This window comes from Andrographis paniculata, unplaced genomic scaffold (assembly GCF_009805555.1).
Source record: "Andrographis paniculata isolate CXL003 unplaced genomic scaffold, ASM980555v1 Contig80END, whole genome shotgun sequence".
Taxonomy (NCBI): Eukaryota; Viridiplantae; Streptophyta; class Magnoliopsida; order Lamiales; family Acanthaceae; genus Andrographis; species Andrographis paniculata.
Window position 1 is genome coordinate 619,771 of NW_026137618.1, and position 25,241 is coordinate 645,011.

At 34.1% G+C, this 25,241-nt stretch overlaps 2 protein-coding genes across 10 annotated transcripts; one reads left to right on the forward strand and one right to left on the reverse strand.

Moving 5' to 3' along the window:
* LOC127240848 (uncharacterized) lies at positions 1-11,706 on the reverse strand. 9 transcript variants are annotated; one of them, XM_051259690.1, is made up of 5 exons: positions 11,549-11,706; positions 10,845-10,903; positions 5,093-9,167; positions 4,797-4,927; positions 1-1,656 (listed from the first exon to the last, which is right to left on the reverse strand). In XM_051259690.1, exons 3-5 carry the CDS (start codon positions 5,817-5,819, stop codon positions 1,246-1,248), a joined length of 1,269 nt encoding a protein of 422 aa, XP_051115647.1. In that variant the 5' UTR covers positions 5,820-9,167; positions 10,845-10,903; positions 11,549-11,706; the 3' UTR covers positions 1-1,245. The 9 variants fall into 9 exon arrangements, 6 of the variants coding, with proteins under 6 accessions (XP_051115647.1, XP_051115646.1, XP_051115644.1 ...); XM_051259689.1 differs by having other exon boundaries at positions 1-624; positions 1,414-1,656; positions 4,797-9,167; XM_051259687.1 differs by having other exon boundaries at positions 1-624; positions 1,338-1,656; positions 4,797-9,167.
* Positions 11,707-23,977: 12,271 nt separating this feature from the next.
* On the forward strand, positions 23,978-24,910 carry LOC127240888 (uncharacterized). The gene is made up of 2 exons (XM_051259739.1): positions 23,978-24,380; positions 24,471-24,910. Exons 1-2 carry the CDS (start codon positions 23,978-23,980, stop codon positions 24,908-24,910), a joined length of 843 nt encoding a protein of 280 aa, XP_051115696.1.
* Positions 24,911-25,241: the final 331 nt, after the last annotated feature.

Here is a 25,241-nt window from a genome sequence, read left to right on the forward strand (position 1 = left end):
TTCTTTGTTAGAAGGCTAAGCACACACATCATCTAACTTCATCAACAACACGTCAAGATCCTAATAAACTAAGTAAAGCACAACAATCTCAACTCGACATACACAAGAGGACATGCAGGGAAGTATATCAAAATAAAGCATTATAGAGAATCAAAAGTTCTAATCTCCCCCTACACTGAAATCATGCAATGTCCCTATTGCAAAAATAGACGGAGAAAAGAAACTTCCTTGGAATAGGTGGGGGCGACCGGCCCGTCTAGGATCGATGACGGGCGCAAGAGCTTTTCAATAGAGTCCAACTGTCCTTGCAGGGTTGCTTGTCCAACCAAAGTCTCATCAAGTTTGCTACGAAGCTCAACATTGTCCTTCTTCAAAATGTCAATATCGGTTGCACGCGCCTGTAGAGCAGTGCCAGTGGCGGATCTCGAAGGAGCGCCATCCTCAGTAGAATCATCGACAGGAGACGCCCCTTGGTTGGCATCAAACTGCATGGCATCCCGATGGGACGGCCGACGCCACAGAGTAACAAGACGATATCCATTATTAATTTTCTTAACCATTCCCATGTGGAATAACACCGCCAAATCTAAGTACTCCATGGACCCAACCTGATGGAGGCGCAACCTAGAAATAACAGAATCATCAATGCTAGGGAGAACACCCAAACAAAATGCAAGAGTAGTAATGAACAAGGCACCAATCAAATCAATTTTCTTCTTAAACACTTCACTAAATTGTACAGCCAGCCAGTACCCTAAGTTAACCTTAATGCCATTAGCCATACACCAGAGAAAGAAAAACTCAATTTTTGTCAAAATACTAGAAGTACCTCGATGCCCTGAAATAAAGGAAGCAATAAAACGCTGTATATAACGAAGGGCAGGGTCCTTCAGGTGATGGGCAGGCAAGTTATTATCAAAACAAATTTTCCCATCCACGGAAAAAAATCACTCCACAACTTCTCAAATGAAACAGAAAATGGCTTAACAAAAGCACAAGCAGCGGTACTGAAAGAGTCATCATCAAGTTCCTCTGAAGTCACAAAACCCAAATGTAGATTCAATTCGGCTAAAGAAAGCTTAAAAACTCTACCAAGCAAGCGAAATCTAATCACATTAGGTTGCATAACATCAAATTGTTTAGGCAGTTCAAACACAAATGTAGAGAAGAACTCAAGGGCAAGTTCAATGAAACTAGGTTGTGGGTAAGTGAACAAACAACGCCAACCAATGTTAGACAGGTAATCTAAAACTGCATCTTTAATGCCCAAAGTCTCAAGTGTTTCAACATGAATACACTTACCCGAATAAACGTTCTTGGTGCACAAAAATTCATACCTTTGTTGCTCTTCGGGTGTGAAAGAGTGTAAATGGCCCCCAACATGAGTCGGAGGCAACACTTGAATTGATTTACCTTTGCGTGCCCGCCATTGGTAAATGTAGTATCAGGGGGATTGACTGGAATTGTGGGCATAATGTTTGTCAATTCAGCATTAGAGCTACCCACATCTCTACCTTGCGACGGAGGTGATCTCTTGCACTTCAAAGCCTGTGCCTTAGTCCTTTTAGGTCCTCCTTGTTTGGAAATAGTCGACGACCGCGTAGCCATTGGAATCCGGGGAGTAACCGGATCCGATATCTTGGCCTTGCCCATAGCCTACACTCAAGAGAAGTAACAATCAAATTATAATTCCGCAATGAACTCCAACTCCAATAACAATCGAGAAACAAACAGTCAAACAAGCGCAATCATCCAAAAAAAAAAGAAAATCTGGCCTAGTCATCCATATGCATTCATTCATCAATTTCCCCAAAGTAACCCGATCATATACTCCCTAATCCAAATTTGCATAGATCAACTAATTCTAGATAATAGGAAAGCAAAATCGATAGGAGTTATCTAAGGGAATAGAATGCGATAGAGAAAAAAAAAAGTAGAACTCCCTGAAGAATGCAAGTAACGGCTAGGAGGGCAGGGCTGCAGACCGGCGGTTCGAAGCGGAGGATGGCGGACCGTAATCGGACAGATGGACAGCGGCTGGGCGACGGCTTAGGGGCGGAGAACCGGTGACTCTGGGCGACTTCATGGACCGGCATCTCGACTGGCGGAGGAGCAGCAGCCGGTGGCTGGACGACGGCGGTTTAGCAAGAGCAAAGCAACGGCGGCGTGAACTGATTCAGGGCGGAGCGGGGCGGCTTGCTGGTTTGAATCGAGAGGGAGAGAGGAAAAAGAACAGAGAATTAGGGTTAATTTAGTGTAATCATAATAATAATAATTATTATTATAATTAAAATCCCCAAATTAAACCCTCTCTGTTGCAATTTTTCAATATGTAAAACTGTCTTAGGCGTGATCACGTCTAAGGAAGCAATATGTTCTGATTTCTCTTAAATCTTTTTTTCTTTCCTCTCATCAATCACAGAAAACATGGCCATGCCTAAGAATCATTCCCATTCTGCTTCACTCAACCACAAAAATTTTACCTGTCATCAAAACACCAAAAACAAGGCATGAAATTGACTCCGAAACACAACAAAACTAAAAGCACACAAAATCAAATCAAAACACTTGGGTTGCCTCCCAAGAAGCGCATTTGTTTATTGTCTTTGGCTCGAGACAACGTCTTTCAAACTAATTACGTGGCTCAAAAAGAGCTACGGAATCCACTTCCTTGCTTTGGTATCCCTCATAGTAAGGCTTAAGACGGTGCCCATTCACAACAAACCATTTTCCAATGGTAAGACTTTTAATTTCAATTGCACCATACGAAAACACGTTAGTAACAAAAAATGGACCTATCCATCGAGAGCGAAGCTTACCCGGAAACAGTTTAAGGCGAGAATGATAGAGTAAAACTTTTTGGCCAACTGTGAATTCTTTCTTCAAAATATTATGATCATGAAATTTCTCATTTTTCTCTTTATAAATCATAGCATTCTCATCAGCTTCGTTTCGAATCTCCTCCAACTCTTGCAACTATAATTTCCTACATTCTCCAGCTTCACTCAAATTATGTTACATTGTTTAATCGCCCAAAAAGCCCTATGTTCAAGTTCAATAGGTAAATGGCAAAGCTTACTAAAGACTAACTTGTAGGGCGACATCCCCAGTGGAGTTTTGTATGCAGTTCTATACGCCCATAACGCATCCTCTAAGCGTAAACTTCAATCCTTCCTATCCAGCCTCACCATTTTCTCCAAAATTCCCTTTATCTCTCGATTGAAAACCTCTGCTTGCCCGTTTGTTTGCGGATGATATGATGTTGAGACCTTATGAAGAACCCCATACCTACGAAACAAAGCTGAAATGGTTTTGTTGCAAAAATATGTGCCTCGATCACTTACAATTGCCCTAGGCATTCCAAAGAGAGTGAAAATCAAGGACTTCAGGAAATCTGCATCAACCTTAGCATCGTTTAGTTCGAGTGGCCTTTGCTTCCACCCACTTTGACACATAGTCAACAACAAGTATGATATACAAAAAACCACACATCAAATATCTCAACAAACAACATCGGTGTTAGGGGCATTTGATTCCTAGCAGAAATATTGCCTACTCTTTGACATTTATCACATGCTTTGCAAAATTCATAAGAATCCTTAAATAATGTAGGCCAATAAAATCCACTATCGAGTACCTTTCTTACAGTCCGTTGGGAGCCAAAATGACATCCATATTCTAATGAATGATAAAATTTCAAAATGGACTCATACTCACTTTCTTCAACACAACGTCGAATAACTTGGTCCGCACATCATTTCCACAAGTAGGGATCATCCCAAACATAGTATTTTGCATCGCTTTTCAGCTTGTCAATCTTTGCTTTTGTCCATCATCCAAGGAATTTGTTAGTGACCAGATAATTCACTAAATCAGCATACCAAGGAGATGAACAAGAAATTGCAAGTAATTGTTCATCCGGAAAATACTCCCTTAAATGTAATTCATCTTCAACTGTAGGAAGGCGACTTAAATGGTCAGCTACCAAATTTTCGCTTCCTTTTTTATCTCGAATCTCCACATCAAATTCTTGTAGGAGTAATATCCATCATATAAGCCTTGACTTGCTTTCCTTCTTCGCCATTAGGTACCTCAAAGCTGCGTGGTCAGAAAATACAATCACTTTAGTACCTAACAAATAAGATCTAAACTTCTCTAAAGCAAAAACAACGGCTAGGAGTTCTTTTTTAGTAGTAGAGTAATTCAATTGGGCTCCATTGAGTGCTTTAGATGCATAGTAGATAGCCCATGGAATCTTTCCACTTCTTTGTCCAAGTACAACCCCTACTGCCGTGTAGCTTGCATCACACATGATCTCGAAAGGTAAGTCCCAATTTGGTGGTTGAAAGATGGGCGGTGATGTCAACAACTCCTTAATCTTGTCAAAAGCCTTTTTACACTCTTCATCAAACTCAAAATGCACATCATTTTGTAACAACCGGAACAGAGGAGCAGCCACCTTTGAAAAATCTTTAATGAACCGGCGATAAAACCCTGCATGACCTAAGAAAGAGCGCAAATCCCTCACAAAAGTGGGATAGGGTAAAGCAGAGACAATATCAACCTTGGCTTTGTCTACCTCTATTCCTTTGGATTAAACTAAGTGACCTAGAACTATACCTTCTTCTACCATAAACTGACACTTTTCCCAATTCAACACTAACTTGGTTTCTTTACACCTTTTCAAAATCAAAGCCAAATTGTCTAAACAAATGTCAAAATCATCTCCATATACACTGAAAATCATCCATAAAAACCTCAATAATCTCTCATACATATTCAGAAAATATGTTTACCATACACCGTTGAAATGTCGCAGGGGCATTGCACAAGCCAAATGGCATTCTTCTATAAGCAAATATGCCAAAAGAACATGTGAATGTCGTCTTTTCTTGATCCTCCAACGCGATAGCAATTTGGAAATAACCTGAAAATCCATCTAGGAAACAAAAATGAGATTTTCCCGCTAACCTCTCAACCATTTGATTAATGAAAAGTAATGGAAAATGATCTTTCTTTGTTACTGAATTAAGCTTAGGGTAGTCAATGCATTGGTGCCAACCAGTTTGTTTCCGAACCGGTATCAACTTACCATCGTGGTCAGCCTCTACAGTAACTCCCGCCTTCTTTGGGACAACATGAATTGGACTCACCCATTGGCTATCCGAGATTGGATAGATAATGTCATCATCCAAGAGCTTCAGGATCTCTTTTTTCACAACTTCCATCATAGCAGGATTCAACCGTCTTTGAGCTTGCCTTATCGGCTTGGCATCTTCCTCAAGCACAATCTTGTGGGTACAAAGAAATGGGCTAATGCCCTTGATGTCAGTTAATGTCCATCCAATAGCCTCCTTGTGCTCTCTCAAAATTTGGATTAACTTTTCTTCTTGGATAGAAGACAATGTAACAGATATGATTACTGGTAATGGCTTCATTTTTAAAATCGGGGCCTGCACAACAGACGAAAACAACCCCTTATCAGATTTTGTTAAAACTGAATTGACAACAACATACCTTAATGGTTCAGGTGTGAGAGATTGCAAAGCTAGAATGATTTCTTCCAATGCACCACTTATGGGAAATTCATCCATAGAGTTCATGTCCAAGCAGTTTGTAAGTGCAACCTCTAATTCATCCTTTCCACTCAAGTCAAAGTCTTCCTGCACATTTTCAGTAAGGACATCTACACAATAAAAGGTATTAGGCTCCACATGATACCCCATTGCATCAAAAATATTGAAATGAACCTTTACACCTTCGAACTCCATGGTCAGTGTCCCTGTTTTAACATCTATCTTTGTTTGTGCGGTGCACATAAAGGTCGTCCAAGAAGAATAGATGAAGGATTAGGCGAATTATCATCATGCATATCTAAAATATAAAAATCAACCAGGAATATTAACTTATTCACTTGCACAAGAACATCCTCAATTATTCCTTCGGGGTAAGCGTTAGTTCTATCAGCTAGTTGAATTATTATCCCCATTTCTTTCAAGGGCCCAATGTTCAAAGAGTTAAAAATAGACTTAGGAATAACATTAATGGCTGCACCTAAATCTAGCATAGCTCTGTTATCTTACCTATTTTGCACGGGACTACAAACATACCTGGATCTCCGCACTTTTGTGGCAATTTTCTTTGCAGCACCGCGAACATAGTCTCTTCAGCTAGCACCTTTTCGTCCCCTCTCAACTTCTGTTTCTTGGTACACAAATCCTTTAGGAATTTCGCAAAATGGGGGACTTGCTTAATTGCATTGAGCATAGGAATACTTAGCTCTACTTTCTTAAATATCTCCATGATCTCCTTGTCTTTATCGCTCATAGCCAGTTTTGCTAACCTGTGAGGAAATGGAACAACATTAGCATTTGATTGAATAGGAGGTTTATAATTCACCTGATCAGTTGATTTGTTCACTTCTGGCTCAATCTCCTTCTCAATATCCTTTTCAGCTTTCTCTTTTTGTGCGACAACCTTCGGACCTTCTAGCTCCTTACCACTTCGTAAGACCATTGAACTAACATTGCTTGGGTTCATGTGGGTTTGAGCCGGTAGCTTGCCTTTCTCCCTCTCTTTCATATACCGCACCTCCTTTACAACTTGACACAATTGATCTTCCAAGTTTTTAATACTTGTTCTTGTCTCTTGCTGAAATTGCAAAACATTAGAGGCAATAGTTTTAACCATATCGTGCAAGGAGTTATCAGGAATGGAAGCTCGAGGCATGGTCCTTTGTGGCTGCTGTTGTGTATGTGGTTGAAAACCCGGTGTTTGCTATTGTCCAAAGGATTGCTGATTCTGATTTCCATATCAAAAATTGGGGTGGTCTCGCCATCCTGGATTGTATGTGTTTGAATATGGATCATAAGCCCTTCTTTGTGCAAATCCTGTAACATTCACTTCGACCTCTTGTGTCAATGTAGGACAAACATCCGTAGGATGCTCAATACTCGCACAAATCCCACATGGCTTCACTTGAGCGATCCCTACAACAAGTTTTCTCACAAAAGCAGTTAATTCATTCAATTGTTGTTGCATAGGGGAACTTACCTTGGCAACTTCTTTCACTCCCACGACATCCTTTAGCCCAAATTGTTGAGAGTCCATAGCCATGTCGCTCAGAAATTCCCAAGCTTCTTTCAGAGTCTTGTTTATGAGAGCTCCTCCACTAGCAGCATCGATGATCCTCCTTTCAATTGAAGTTAGTCCTTCGTAGAAATATTGAATTAAAAGTTGCTCAGAAATCTGATGTTGCGGACATCTAGCAATTAACTTATTAAATCGATCCCAATACTCGTATAAAGACTCCCATGATATCTGTTTGATGCCCCAAATCTCTTTTCGCAAATTCGCAGCCCAGGATGCGGGAAAGAACCTTTCGAGGAACTTGCGCTTCATATCCATCCACATGGTCACACTCCCGACGGGCAAGTTGAACAACCAATCCTTAGCTGCATCTTTCAAGGAGAATGGAAAAGCTCGGAGTTTTATCTGCTCCTCAGTGATTCCTGGTGGTTTTACGCTTGTACACACCACATCGAATTCCTGCAAGTGCTTGTGTGGTTCCTCCCTTGCCAAGCCATGAAAAGACGGCAATAAATGTATTAGTCCAGATTTAAGCTCAAATGTTGTATTATCGGCTATAGCAGGAAAAGTAATACACAATGGATGCTGAATTAAATCGGGAGCAGCTAGCTCCCTAAGAGTTCTTTGTCGTTCCATTGGATGTATCACAACTTCTTCAACTCCCTTGGCCTCTTCACTCTCTTTGGAACTAGAAGTGTCAGTCAGTTGGATAGCTAAGTCAGGTTCCGGCGACTCATTTCACTCTCTAGCTTCTTTCCTCAAACGGCGTGCAATCATTTCAATTGCTAGAAACCATTAAGTGAAAATTAGAGCTAAATAAATAAAAGAAACAACCAAATATCAAAACTTCTTATACTGTTCCCCGGAAACAGCACCAAAATTGCTAGCCTGTCGCACAGCTGCAAATAAAATATCAATTCCTACGTCCCACAATATGCAGTATAGCAGTAGTGAGTAGGGTCGTCTCCGCAGGGAAACACTAATTCTTTCTCTATTTGATTGATTATAAATATATTAATATATATTGGGGGGATTTGATTATCACACTAAATAAGGAAGAATAAAATTTACTCAATAAATGCAAGTTAACTAGAATGCAAAATTAGCGGTTTACCAAATATGATTAAACTCTAGCATAGGCATGAATTTTTCATTCGGGATATAAAATTTGATCATTGACTAAAAGTCAAATTCATCAACTAGTTGGAAATTGGTTATAGTTGATCTACACACATTTACAACCAGCCTTTCCTTACTTTTTCGATAGCTAAGGTACGACCGTTAGATATTTCTCTAATCGGGAAAGAATCCTAGGTATGACCGTAGTTTTCTAACTCAACAGTAGTAAAAAAAAATAGAAAGGCCCAACTCAATTTAACAAGCTCCTACGAGGATGTTTTAAAAATTGATTTTAATTATTCCCTAGAGTGTTCTTCTCTAGTTTGCTACGCCAATTGGAAAATTACACAATTACCTATGCCAATCCCCAATATAGATATGAAATCCTAAATTGATACGTGCGCAATAATCAATTCAAGATTTCTAAACTCATCAATTAGAAGAATTAAAAATACCCAACATCGATGAACACCAATTTTAATCGAAACCAAGTCTCACAATTTCAATCCCGAACATCAATTCATACCTACACTAGAAATGAAACTACTCGCAAATCATAGCAATTAAAAACATAAAATAAATCAAAGAGTTCATCATGCCTTCAAGTTTAAAAATTGACAACAAACCAATTCTAGAAATGAAGAAAAAGGTGCCCGGAAGTTCATCTGCGTTGCTCTCTAAAGTTCCTCATTTGCTTCTCTTCTCTTTCAGAAATGGGTTGTAGGGGAGATCGTGGTTTTGCGTTTCTTCTTTCCCTTCTTTATTGGCCCTAACTCTCCTTTTCAATTCATCTCTTTAGATCCCCTTTGTACTTTAAACCAAACAATTCTAAAATTGCTAATTTACCCCGAAGGACCTTTTTGCAATTTTTATTCTTCCTACTTCGTGATCACGCCTAAAAACTTCCTGCGTTTGGCTTTTCTCTCCAATATGCCCAAAATTTTCCAACTCCTCAATGCCTAGTAGAAAGTTCAAAAACACACCATTAGGAGCATATATACAAAATTCGCATCCAAAAACCGTCTAAAATATAGCAAAAGATTTATCTAATATCGCATATATCACCCCTCTAAGCCTAGGGAAGAGAAACCAACACATGAAAGCAAGTTATTTGACAGATTTGGTACATGTCTCACATTGCAAAGTTTCAGCATATTTCCAGAACTAAACCTTAGAACAACAGTCCCTGTCCCCTTAACACTACATACCCTATTATCTGCCATTGTAACATTACAATTTGAAAGAGTTTTGTAATCACAAAAAAACTCTTTTAAAGAAGTCATATGATAGGTACATGCTGAGTCTAACAACTATTCATTTTTGTTAAAATCTGTTATATTCGAACATTCAGCAGTTACAACAAACACCTCACCTACACAATCATGATGTAATATCGAGTTTGCTTGCTCATTTAAAGTAGCATTAACAGGGGTTGTTCCATTGTTTATATTGCTATTATTGTTAGCATTGTTTCTACCTTTCTTAGGACAGTTCCTAATAAAATGTGAGGGATCCCCACAATTAAAACACCTCCTAACGTACTTAGAGGGTGTTTGAGACCTATTCCTAGACTTACTTCTAGGTTTCTTCTTATATTGACTATTATAGGAACTATTCCCTTATTTATTATTATTGAAAGAAGAACCATTCTTGTTAGGTCTAAAAGAAGATCTATCCCTTACATGCATGACTTTACCATGTGACTGTTTGTTAGATTTATAAAGTTGCAAATCTACTTCTTTACTTTTTAAACCATTTATAACCATATCAAGTGTAATTACATCCCTATCATATTTTATTGCTGATTTTACATCTGAATATGAACTAGGAATTGCATTTAAGAAGACAAAATAGTTGTAATTATCTATTGTTTTATCCCCTGTTAGTTTGATATCTTGTATTAATTTGGTAAAAACATCTAGATTTTCATCTATTGTCTTTGAAAGGTCTAATTTGTAACTAAAAAACTTTTCTAAAATATGTATTCTATTTGGAAGAGAAGTTTCAGTAAACATATCATTTAATTTGTCCCACAAATCCTTAGCTAATTCATAAACATCTAATTTTCTTATTACATGATCAGCTAAGTTCAAAATAATGGAAGATGATGCAAGTTCATCCAGCTCATTCCTTTTTGTAGCAGGAATATCAGCCGTTGGATCAATTTCCACGGCTTTTATTAATCTTTGAGTTATAAGAACACTTCTCATTTTTTGTTTCCAAATAACAAAGTCAGTTTTTCCATCGAAGGGCTATATGTTAAAATAAGTTTGATTTACCATTTTTTCAGATTTAAAAAAAAAACATAAAACTACTGTATTTTCAAAGAAACAGCCCAGACTAACACAAATTGATTTTAAGGGAAAGTAGATTTATCTGCACACCTAAACCAGAATTTGCAGCTAACCTCAACTTTGACTTATTAATATCAACCAATTCGAGAGTTAGTTTCTTTTGAAAAACCAACTTCTAGGGCAGTTAATATTTCCAACAGAAAAACCAATTTTTTATCTAATTCAAAACAAGACTTGACAATAGAACACACAACAGCCACAACAAATCACGTATCAACTAACAAAACAAACACAACACACAACAACACGTTTACTGCTGAAATTTAAAAAACAAAATTTTACCCCACTCCTTGCTCCGCAACAATCCTTTGACTTTTTTTTCATAATCCAAGTAACTTCACCTGTCAAATTATTGTAATACACAAATTAGTGAAGTTTGGATGGTTCAACTAAAAGAAACCATACAAATCAACCATATATGGGTGATTTTAGATCTTAATCTCCTTCAAGGCTTATTTCAGACCTTCACAATGAGAAAACAAACTTTACAGGGGTGAAAAACGCCACTCACAAGCTAGGGTTTTCACTTCAGTAATGTTCTCAAACAAGATTTCGTACAGTCTTGAGTCTATTTACAAAAACCTTTTGGTTTTTACAATGAGAACAAGTTGTTCACCATTAAAACTTGATATTCGACTTTCTAGTAAATAAAAAGGCTTATAAGCTCTGATACCACTTGTTGTTACACATTCAAGATCGACAAGCCTTATATTTACAAGAAACACACAAATCTAACAAATAACTTAAATAATCTTTTATATTACGAAAGCTACTGCTCGGACTCAGGTTACCCAATCGAAAAAAAATTGCAACACCAACTGTAATGCACAACACAGACCCAAACACAATCGACATCCAAAGAAACGCAACAATCTTGCGAACCAAACCTCGATCTAAGGAAAACATCAACGATCTAAGCCTATTCTCTCCCAAACAGATAATATACAGAATACACTGTAAGGAATGCACAGATCAAGAAATCAAACCGAGGAACAGCCTCAGAGCATGCTGTATATCGAAGCCCTCAGCCAGAACCTTCACTTCGCCGGACAGATCACCGGAGAAAACCCAAGGAAGATCGATTGGAGTCGCCGTCGTGGGTTAGGGCTTTTAGAGAGAAAAATCGCGCGTTGGGGAGAGAGAAAGAGTGAGAGTGTGAGAATGCCTCATGAACCGGCCACAAGCACATACATATATCATACTGTTCCAGACCGGTTCAGCTCCGAATGGGGCGGTTCAGCAACAGACCGCCGGTTTCTTAAAAACTGGGAATGGTTCGCGGTTACCGGATCTGGGTTTCGGGTTGTGCGAGTCGGATTGGTGCATCACTAGCCTCTCAAGTCATTGGCCAAAAATAACTCCACACTCTTTCTTAATTGTGCACTGCCCTTTCCATCTGGAATATGAATTTTGCACTTTCGTGTATTGATCTCTGTACCCTGTATTCAAATGTATGTTAATTAGTGTGCGATTGCAATTAGTGTGTGATTGAAATTAATTGCAATAATTTGTGATTCCTTTTGTGAAATATATATATATATTGAATGATATTTGGTGTTTGCATGAATTTTGCATATCAATTGATTAATTTAGGATAATGCGGGACTGAATTTATTACGATTCACAATATGCTTCCGATTGCCTTCTTCTTTGATTGTCCTGCCATGCTTATTTAATTTAATTTCCAGCATGTTACATGTACCGATTGTGGGGACATTGGATTTGTTTCATTGAATTTAGAATATATGTATATATATATACATAAAAGGTCCAATCATAAGTAGGATTAGTGGATCGTTTTAGACCGTTAATTGTTCAATTGGAACTGTATATATGCATTCATGCGGCCGGTTGATTATTGCAAGATTTATTAATTAATGGATGCATGATGTTTGAAATTTTGATTAGATCATTTGATTATTTAATTGTAAAATAAATTGGCATACGCATACATTAATGCATTTACAATTGAATTCAATAACTTCAGGATTGTACATTTATTTTATTTTATTTTGGTTAGTGTATGATTATAGAATCAAATATGCATTTGCATGTATATATCTTTGTTCATTTACTCATTTACATTGTGTAACTAAATTAATTAAATATGTATTCATATTTATAAGTATGCAATTGGAATTTGGAATCGCAACTACATATGTGCCAGCGGTCACTTTAGTTTATTTATTTTATTTTATTTTTGATTTTATGAAATCAAATTAATTCTTATATGTTTGAGAATTCAATTAAACTTGTCATTTGTATGTTTTTGGAATTATAATTTGATTAATTTATTTATTTAATTAATCGGATGGGTCGAAATTGATGTCCAATTTATATATATCCATCCGGTTTGATGATGACAAAATTATTAATTAATGTGCGTATGTTAATGTATCTGCAATTAAATTTAATATGTGCAAAATTTATTTATTATTCATTAGTGCTGTTTTTTTTTATAAAATCAGATTCATTATGAACTATTTTAATTTCCAATTAAATTTGGGATACAACAACATTTAATTTTGACAATATGTACTTGTGCAAATTCAACTATAAATATTCATTATATTAATTTATAGTCTCTTTGGGTGACATATATTTTGCTTGTGTAATTCCGCTGCAGTTACTACCTTCTTGGACGACTTGATTATTTTAATAAGTTCAGAAATTAATTGATACATCTAAAGTTTTCATTTATATATGATATTTGTACCAGTTTCTTTAAGGTGAATCTAATTAGCAATAAATAATATAATATATTTTATGAATTGGTTGAAACAGTTATGTTGCCAAAGCAGCCTCTGCTGTGTAAATCAGTTTATTTTATATATTAGAAGGTTTTGTGTGTGACTTATAAGGTTGTTGATTGACCCAAAGGCAAGTCAGCGATTAAATAGTTATATGCATATTTAGTGACATTGAATATGGTGATGATAATTTGGTTATTTGTGTGTGAATAATAGATCTGTCCAAAGATAGGGTGTTGTTTGACACACTACTGTATTGTCAACATTCGATTGTCAAAACAAGTTTATCACTAGTGAGTCAGTAATTTTTCCAACGACATTTGCTGATGTTGCTCGATATCTTGTGATAAGATTGCTAATTTATTTTATAAATTCACATACGGAGCATTCAGTAGTTTATAGACATGTGTATTCGGTTGCTAATAATCATTCTTTATTTTTTTATGGAATTAGACTCGTATACATTGAACGTGATTCTGATTATAATTTAGTTTAACAAAATTATAAATTCATTAATAATGCATGCTGCGTTTTGACGGTGAAGATCAAGTATTTGACATTGCCAAAGTAACCTCTCATATATAAGATTTTTTCTTGAAAACGTAAGTGTTTATGTGTATTTTAATTTATGTGATTATTTTTCGGCCCAAAAGCAGTTGATAATTGACAAAATGAAATATATATCTGCGATAGTATGTATGAGACGATTATATGGATTTAAATTATGTGAATAGTGAATCAGTCTAAAGATTGGTTGTTGTTTGACATTACTTATTGTCCGTATATGATTATTGCAACAAGATGACTGCTAGCAATCAATGTTATTGATCCAAAGATTGATCATTGATGTTGCACTTAGTATCTTGGGATGAGAATGCATTATTATTGAGCTTCATTATGATTTATGAATATTTATGTGTATATTTATTCAGTCCCAAAACTGTCTCGGGACAACTTTAGGCACTGACAAGAATCAATATTGATTCATTTGGTTATATGAATTTTGACTTGGCATTAAGAGTAGACCAACCCACTCGTACAGCGTAAAACACTGCATATGAAATGTAGTTATTTGAGAAATTGGATAGTTCCAACGCCTAAGTCTGATTATCATCAAGAAAAACACTCCATAAATTTTAGGAGTTCTATATATGATGATACGGATTCCTTGTCGAAATTCAAAAACACTTTACCAAAAACGATAAGGTGGAAATGCATACTCTTCTTAAGAGTCTCATTACCATAAAATATAACGACAAACATAACATAAGGGAGTACATCATGAACATGTCTACTATTGTTACTAAATTGAGGGCACTTAAGTTAGATATTTCGGAGGACATGCTTGTCCTATTAGTCTTGCTCTTTAAATTAATTTAATTTCAATTCATAGACACACCTGGGGGTGGAGTTTGGTGTAACAACACACATCAGTGTGTCTATGGAAGATTATTTTATTGTCAAAATCAATTGATGTTGAAAGATACATCTATATGGGTGATGATAAGAAGGTTAAAGTTGAAGTCATTGACAATTTTAGATTATTATTGAGTACTCGTTACTATTTGAATTTGGAGGAGACATTTTTTATGGTACCATCTTTAGTCGAAATTTAATTTCAATCTATATTTTGAACAAATTTGATTATTATTTTTCATTCGGATATAGAGTTTTGTCTTTTCCAGAATTCAAAATTGGTTGGAACTAGTACATTATTTGATGATAATAATCATCATATGCTTAATAGTTTGACTTCATGTCATGAATTAGTTATTGAACATATTCATATAACTTCCATGATTGTGGATCCGCTTAATTACTAAAGGGTTTCCACATAAATTCTATATTGAGCATGTTGCTCGTATGAGAGTGGAACCATATAAGATATTTTGGTTTAGTGGGAGCTAATTAGTAATGTTCAAATACACTATGGTTACTTTATTTTGTACTGCAGTATTCAGTATGCACTGTTCAGTATTCAGTTGTTCTGAATTAAAGTTAATGTGAATCAGTTGGAAATAGGCGTATTAAGATCACATTACATGAAATTTCCATGTTGTGCATCTGCACTTGATCGAATCTTAGGTTATATTAGTGTTGTGACCACTGATCGGTCCCATTGCGATAGATGCAGTGACGACCGCTTTGATCCGCACTGATGTGACTTATAGATAAGATTGGTAATATACATTAAAAAATCTGATAGCAAATTTCATGAGCTCATAAAGTTATTCATTGTACATTTACCCAAGTGAGAGATTGTTGGATTAAAAATCCAATTGTGGGTTAAATGTAACTATTTAGTTTATCAATCAGATTAAGCCTATATTAAGTGATTTATTTATTGGGCTTAGATGTATTTAGTAAGTGCGGGCCTCCTATGTGCAGAAACCCGATAATTTATTAATTCGGTGATGAAACCAATTAATAATAAGGGATATAAATAGGGTTGTGATCCCAGTTTTAGACGCAACATCCATTACTTTTCATATCTCATCGTGGTAGTAACGGTAGAAACCCTAACGGTTCTCTCAGGAGGGATTGCGCCATAGACTTGAAGAACACAAAACCCTCCATCGAATTGTAGATCTGAATCCGACTATGCTGAGAAATAAGGTTAGATCTGCTTTAGTTTCTTATCTCAATTATTACAACACGAGCAGGGAAGTATGTTCATTTTTTCTGCAATTTCAATTGCTTTAAATTTCTTTTCTAGTGGCATGAATTGGATTGTATTCTAAGACTCTGTTTGTTCTTTTCTTAAAACTTAAAAATAATTTATGTTTTTAGTTTAATATTATTAATTTCTATTTTAGATTCATTTTAATTTGATTTGAGATTATTCAATTATTGCTCTCACTAATTAAATTGTATAATTAGATTTATTCGATTATTGCTTCAATTTGGGTTGATTATCGGGATGGCTTAGATAGGTATACCGTGAGCGATGCGCTAAATATTTGTAGATCGCAGTATTTTACTCCATTATCTAACTTGGCATGGTGAATAGATGTAGTTGCACTTTTGAATACCTTGGATGACATAGTAGTTAATTGTTCATTCTCTATATATACTCGATAAAGTAAGATTGGTACATACTTCTGTTTGTTTTCTTAATAAGGAAAATAATATTACCATTCAGAACTAGAACTGTGAATAATTGAAAGAATATTTATTTGTATATTTTTTTCTTTGTTATGCAGGAAAAGACGGTTCGATTGTCGTTGAACAAGAATGATGACATCGTAGAAATTTTAAAATTGTTTTGTTGTCAATGTAGGATGATTATAAACTCTTAATTCATTTTAGAATCTATCAACGACACTTTTGGTTATGTAAATCCTGACAAGCATTTATTGGAAGTATGTAGGTACACAATTAGAAAACCCTATCATAAGATTATGTTGTTTAATTACATGAAAGATGATCATGGGTACATAATTAACCAGGAATTGGTACACTAAAACAAATGGAGGGTATATCGTAGCCGTGCTGGAGTATTTGTCTGCTTAGCCGAGTCAAACCCCATGTAAGCATGCTCCTAACATAATATTATTGTATGTGCTACGGTGTGGATTAGTATGTGATGGGTCACAATATTTTGAATTTGTGGCCACAATCATGTACCTTAGCAACAAATATAATTTAACTAAGTCATTTATGACTTATTTAGTCATCTAGAAGTGAAAATTGAAAAATTATTGTACATGTATCATGATATTTCCCCATTTAATACATATACCATGGTCTTTCCCCAATAATATTTATGGGATTAAATTTAATATAAATGACATGAGACTTGCATGGAATAAATATATATTTATAATATCTATAGAATATATATATATAGACACCACATATAAAAATATTTTTCGATAATTTGGTCCATCACATTAGCATACGGTTATCATCCTATGAATTTCATCCCGGTAAAAATATTACAGATAATTATATAATTTTCAAAACGATCGGTTTTTCAAATTGAGGTTACACAAGCGTAAGTATGCGTAACCGAAGTATTTAAAATATGTGTATGAGTATGTGAAACACGAAACAAGACATCATAATAATTTATGTAATTATGTGAATAAAGTCCTCAAGTACTAGCAGTGCGTTTAGGAGTATATATATATATATTTCAAAGGTATTATTCGTAAAGTAGCAGGTATCTTTGAATTTAATTAAGTTCTTACAATATCGTAGAATTCCCTAAATAAGTTCCTACGGTGTGGATTATTATGTTATGAGTCAAAATATATTAAAAGAGAAATATTTGTCCTATTATGCGGAAAACACTCAAAGTTCCAGTAGTATATTACAAATCACTCTTTCAAGTTAGTACTATATTTGTCTTGTGTTACTTTATGAGAGCGAATTCAAATTGCATCAACTGTTTAATAATATCATATTAACGGGAGTATAGCCTAATACTGAAAAATATTTTAACTAAATTCTTATTGCCTTCCGTTATCATCCATTAGTATATATTAATCATTTATTGTATATGTATGATTGTGTTTCCCATTAGATTTTTGTAAATGTATACTTTTTACATTTTAATACTCTTCAAGAAGCGACGAGGATGTTATCATATTGAATTTATCTTTGGTTATCATTAACAAAATAATATATGATACCCAAAATGATCAATTTCTCAAGTAGGAGTTCCCCGGGTATAAGTATGTATACACAGATCATTTGATACTATATTATAGGTACATAACTAGCAACCCACAACATAAGTTTACTGTATGAAGGTACGTAAATGTGTGTAGTGAGTATAAGCATTGACAAAAGAGGTATATATATTTATATCTAAGGTATTCCTGGTATCCGTAAATATAGTTAGTTTCTTACCGCAGCAGTCAATCCTCACTTATCAATATTGCCTTTTTTTTATAATTTCTTAAAATAATATATATATATATAAATTTAATAAAAATATTACACAATTTATAAATATAAGTTATGTAAAAAATATTATATTTATAAAACTATAAGATATATAAAAAAGTAAAATAAGAAGATTCATAAAAAAAAAAAGTGATGTGATAAGTATGACTAGGCAGAATATCTGAACCGAACCATCAAATTGCTGAACCGAACTAAATCAAACCGACTTTTTGATTAATCGAGAAAATTTAGTAAAATTTAGTTTGAATACAAATACTGGATATTTGATATTTGATATTTGTTCGGTTCAGTTCGATTTCAGTTTTTAACATTATTTTGTTAGATTAATCGAACTAAATATATTTATATTATTATATTTTAAAATTCATATTAATATTATATTATAATTGAATTTGGTTCGGTTCACTTTAATTTGAAATATTAATTATTTATAAACTATTTTTCAAAATTTCTATTAGATTTGAATTATTTGCAAATACTACAAATTTTTTTGATTAATCAAAATTTTGATTCAAATACAGTTTACAATTTTGAGTATTTGTTTGATTTTGTTTGTATGCCAATACATTCATATCTACAAATATCCGAATCGTGGCCACCCCTAGTAAAAATTAATGTCAAATTGGTTGTTATTTCTTAAAGTGAAGTAATAAAATTATGAGTAAATAAAATTGTTTAGAATAAATGAATTATACATAAGTTTAACGAAAAAAAAAAAAAAAGCGGCTCAAAGGAGTAATACTTCTAAGAAATTAAACAATTTGATTTTAATCGATAATTAAATTTTTTTTTTAACTATTAATACAAAAAAAAAATTAAAATATAAATAATCACATTTATAAGAAAATAATATATGCTCATATAAAAATATAATAAAGAAAATATAAACATAAATCATTTGGTGTAAATTTTAAATTTTAAATTATTAAAAAAATTTGAATTAGATAATTAATTTTGATAGAAAAAGTAAAAAAGAGTAAAAAATAATATAAAAAATTCAAAAAATAGAAGAAAAAATAAATATAAAATATAAATTGTATATAGAGTGTTGAATATAGAACGATTAACTGCACCTGCCAATCGTGACTAGAATATAAAAAATACAATTCTTTAGAATATACAAGATATATTTTTTCAGTCAAGTAAATAATAGACAAATTTAATAATTGAATATATAAAGAATATATTTTGCAATTTTTCTTAATTTTCTACCTCACCCAACAATAAAATATGATTATAATTTTTATTTTTATTTATTTATTTTTAAAGATACATAAATAAAGGTACGCATAATGTAAATAGACGTATATAAGTAAAATACTTAAGTAGAGTGGAAGATAATATAGCTAGAGTAGGACAATTATAAGTATATAAAATAATATTAAGAGCATTTGGATATACTTTAGGAGTACATCAAATTTATACTATGCAAATGAAAGGAAAAATATGAAATAGGTACTAATATTAAACTAAATAGGTAGACGAGCGAGTGCAAATCAATTTCTTTATAACAGAGACTAAATTATAACTCAATATGACTGACCGGGTGGACGGACCAACTTTCCCATAATTTTATTAAAGTAATAACGTATCATTGTTTTAAATAGCAAACATTATATAGACAAAAAACACATATCTAACACCATAATAGTACACACGCAACAATATTATATAATCTTTTCAGAGGATAATATAAATAGAACAACAACACAATATGTGCATAAAATCATACACCATGCACTAAAAAAAATAAGAAATATATTATATATATATATATTAAAATAAATAAATAAATAAATCCTGAAAACTCTAAAACTAATTTTTTTGTCGTACTGCAATTTTTCAATATATCAGTAAAAATTAATAATTGTTACATTTCTATATTTTTTTAAATAATTTTGTTAAGATAATAAAAATATCATACTTCATGTAGAAATAGATAAATAGCACATATATAAATAAATAAATATAATGAAATAAAAGCACAAACATACACATGAAACAACAATACAATATGTCTAGAAAATCACATACCTCGCAACCGAAAAATACAAAAAATATATTCCCTCCGTCGCATTTATCGTATCCACCTTTCCATTTCTTTCCGTCCCACTTATTCTGTCACTTTCATTTTTTTGGAAAAGTATTATACACTTTAATATTATTTTAAAAATTTTAATTTAATTTTTTTAATTTTAATTATACTAATTAGTTATGTTAATCTTAATTTAAAATTATTTTTACTAATACACTCTTAATTATTTACTAATTATATTTCTCATAAATTCTCGTTTCTACGGTAAAAAGAACATTATATATGAAACGGAGAGAGTATAATAATAATAAAAGAAGATAAACCCAAAGAATAATATGTTGCCGTATTGCAAGTTTTTAATTTATAAGTAAAAGTTAATCATTATTACATATTTATATTTTTTAATTATTTTGTTAAGATAATAAAAATACCATACTTTATACATAAATAGATAAATAATACACATAATCAATAAATAAATAACACATATAATGAAATAAAACTTTAATATCTTTTTATAATTTTTATAATTATTTTTTATTTACTTTTTTATAATTTCATTAAACTAATAACATATCACTATTTTAAAATTGAAAATATAAAAACAAAAAATCACATATATATATATATAACAAAAAAATAGCACACAAACAACAATATACTATATCAATATATAAATAAAAAAACAATATTACTACAGTAAGTGATGTCCTAGCGGTGTGGGGATGGATTTGTGGCAGTGAAGTCATGGATTTGAATGACGGAGATTCCATAAAATTTTTAAAGTAAAAGGGGATTGTTTGGAAAATACAAAGGAGTTATGAGCAATTTAACCTAATAAAAAATTAAATAATCTATGAAAATTCTAAAACCAATCTTTTGATCGTACTGCAATTTTTCAGTGTGCCGATAAATATTAATAATTATTACATTTTTATATTTTTAAATAATTTTGTTAAGATAATAAAAATATAATACTTCATATATAAAGAGATAAACAACACACATAATAAATAAATAAATCAAACATATAATGTGTAATGAAATAAAGATGGAATAAACTTGATTTTATTAAAGAAAAATTAACGAAAATACAAAATAAAGTTTGAACTATGATTTGTTTTAGGTTCAGCCCCCAAATCACCCACCAAAACACAAAATCGACACAAACACACATACAACGCGACATAGACAACCAAACCGGCCCAAGACCCTCAACCTAGATTGAAAACAACCCTTACAAGTAAGGAAAAGCAAAGCAACGGTAGAATAACGGCCAAAAAGAAAGGAACCACACAAAATGAAGGTTAAACTCGATGTCAAACCCCTTGCAATTCGAATCGAGACAGGGGAAACTGAAAGTACCTCTAATCTCCACATAAAATAGGAGAAAGAAGCTCATCGGATGCTCATCAGAGGTCGCCAGAGAAGAATATGTAATTTCCATGAGAGAAAAGTGTGTACATGATATATGCGATATTAGACAAATATTTTGCTATATTTTAGACAGTTTTTGGATGCAAATTTTGTATATATGCTCCTAATGATGTGTTTTTGAACTTTCTACTTGGCATTGAGGAGTTGACAAATTTTGGGCATATCGGAGAAAAAAGTAGAACGCAAGAAGTCCTTAAGTGTGATCACGAAGTAGAAAAAAATGAAAATTGCAAAAAGGTCCTCCGGGGTTAATTTACAATTTTAAAATTGTTTGGTTTAAAGTGCAAAGGGGATCTTGGGATAGACTTAAAGAGACACAATTTTTTCAATTGAAGAGGAGAAGAGAAGGGGACTACCACGTTCTCTACCACGATCTCACCTGCAACCTATTTCTGAAAGAGAAGAGAAGGAAGGAAGAAAACTACGTACGGTAACTTTGGAGAGCAAGGCAGAAGAACTTCCGGGCACCCTTTTTCTTCATTTCTAGAATTGGTTTGTTGTCGATTTTTTAACTTGAAGGCATGATGAACTCTTTGATTTATTTTATATTTTTAATTGCTATGGATTGCGAGTAGTTTCATTTCTAGTGTAGGTATGAATTGATTTTCGGGATTGAAATTGTGAGACTTGGTTTCGATTAAAATAGGTGTTCATCGATGTTGGGTATTTTTAATTCTTCTAATTGATGAGTTTAGAAATCTTGAATTGATTATTGCGCACGTATCAATTTAGGATTTCATAGCTATATTGGGGATTGGCATACGTAATTGTGTAATTTTCCAATTGGCGTAGCAATCTAGAGAAGAACACTCTAGGGAAGAATTAAGATCAATTTTAGACAAATCTTCGTAGGATCTTGTTAAATTGAATTGGGCCTTTCTAGTTTTTACTGTTGTCGAGTTAGAAAACTACGGTCGTACCTAGGATTCTTTCCCAATTAGAGAAATAGCTAACGGTCGTACCTTAGCTATCGAAAAAGTAAGGAAAGGTTGGTTGTGAACACGTGTAGATCAACTTTAACCAATTTATCCAACTAGTCGATGAATTTGACTTTTAGTCGATGATCAAATTTCATATCCCGAATGAAAAATTCATGCCTATGCTAGAGTCTAATCATCTTTTGTAATCTGCCGTGCATTTTATTTTATTTTATTTTATTTAGTTGAGCGAATTTATTTTCTCTTATTTTAGTGTGATAAATTCAACCCCCCCCCCCCCCGTTATATGTATAGTATAATTTTAGATAACCGAATATTCAATGTTATTATTGTTCCTTGCGGAGACGACCCTACTCACCGAACTACTGCATTTTGCAAGTTTTTTGTGGTGTAGGAGCAGATACTTTATTTTGCAGCTTTGACGAGGCTAGCAATTTTGGCGCCGTTGCCGGGGAATACTAATTTGATTTTTGATATTTGGTTGTTTCTTTTATTTATTTAGCTCTAATTTTTGCTTAATGGTTTATGCCTCGAACTAGTCGTACAGTTCAATTAATCTTTGATTCAGAGATTGAAAGAACTGCACGTCGTTTGCGGAAAGAAACTAAAGAGCGAAAGAGGGCCGAGAAAGAAGTTGAGTCACCGGGACTTAACTTAGCTATCCAACTAGCGGATACCTCTAGTTCTGACGAGGGTGAAGAGCACAAGGAAGTTGAAGAAGTTTTGATAAATCCAATAGCACAAAGAACCTTGAGGGAGCTAGCTGCTCCCGACTTAATTCAGCACCCTTTGTGTATTACTTTTCCTGCTATAGCCGATAATACAGCATTTGAACTTAAATCTGGACTAATTCATTTATTGCCGTCTTTTCATGGCTTGGCAGGGGAGGAACCACACAAGCACTTGCAGGAATTCGATGTGGTATGTACGAGTATGAAACCTCCGGGAGTCACTGAGGATCAAATAAAGCTCCAGGCTTTTCCATTCTCTTTGAAGGATGCAGCTAAAGATTGGTTGTTTAACTTGCCGGCTGGGAGTGTTATCACATGGATGGATATGAAGCGCAAATTTCTTGAGAAGTTCTTTTCCGCATCCCGGGCTGCGAATTTGCGAAAAGAGATTTGTGGCATCAAACAAGCATCAAGGGAGTCCTTATACGAGTATTGGGATAGATTCAATAAATTAATTGCTCGATGTCCCCAACATCAAATTTCTGAGCAACTTTTAATCCAATATTTCTATGAAGGACTAACTTCTATTGACAGGAGGATCATCGATGCTGCCAGTGGAGGCGCTTTAATGAATAAGACTCTGAGAGAAGCTTAGGAATTGTTGAATGATATGGCCATGAACTCTCAACAATTTGGGCCGAGGGATGTCATGGGAGTGAAAGAAGCTGTTGAGGTAAGTTCTCCTATGCAACAACAATTAAATGAGCTAACTGCTTTTGTGAGGAAACTTGCTGTAGGTAATGCTCAAGTGAAGCCGTGTGGAATTTGTGCGAGTGTTGAGCATCCCACGGATGCTTGTCCCACACTAAGAGAAGAGGTGGACGTGAGTGCTATAGGTTTTGCACCGAGAAACGCTTATGACCCTTATTCGAACACATTCAACCCGGGATGGCGAGATCACCCCAACTTTAGTTATGGGAATCAACAATCCTATGGTCAGCAGCAACCGCCAGGTTTCCAGTCATATGGACAACAGCAACCACAAAGGACCATGCCCCAAGCCTCCATGCCTGGTAACTCTTTATATGATATGATGAAATCAATTGCGTCAAATTTTTTGCAATTTCAGCAAGAGACAAGAACGAGTATTAAAAATTTGGAAGATCAAATGTCTCAAGTTGTGAAGGAGGTGCGGGATATGAAAGAGAGGGAGAAAGGCAAGCTACCGGCTCAAACCCACATGAACCCGAGCAATGTTAGTTCAATGGTCTTGCGAAGTGGTAAGGAGCTGAAGGGTTCGAAGGTGATTACTGAAAAAGAGAAAGCTGGAGAGGAGATTGAGCAAGAAGCGAACAAGTCAACTGATCAGGTGAATTCTAAACCTCTTATTCAATCAAATGCTAATGTTGCTCCATTTCCTCACAGGTTAGCAAAACCGGGTAAAAACGATAAAGACAAGGAGATAATGGAGATGTTTAAGAAAGTGGAGCTAAGCATTCCTTTGCTTGACGCAATTAAGCAAGTCCCCCGTTATGCGAAATTTCTGAAAGAGTTGTGTACCAAGAAGAACAAGTTGAGAGGAGACGAGAAGGTGCTAGCTTGAGAGACTGTGTCCGCCGTACTGCAAAGAAAATTGCCACAAAAATGCGGAGATCCAGGTATGTTTGTCGTCCTGTGCAAAATAGGTAAGATGGAAATTAAAAGAGCTATGTTAGATTTAGGTGCAGCCATTAACGTTATGCCTAAGTCTACTTTTAACTCTTTGAACATTGGGCCCTTGAAAGAAACAGGGATAGTGATTCAACTAGCTGATAGAACTTACGCTTACCCCGAAGGGATAATTGAGGATGTTCTTGTGCAAGTGAATGAGTTAATATTCCCTGTTGATTTCTATGTTTTAGATATGCATGATGAAAATTCGCCTAATCCTTCAC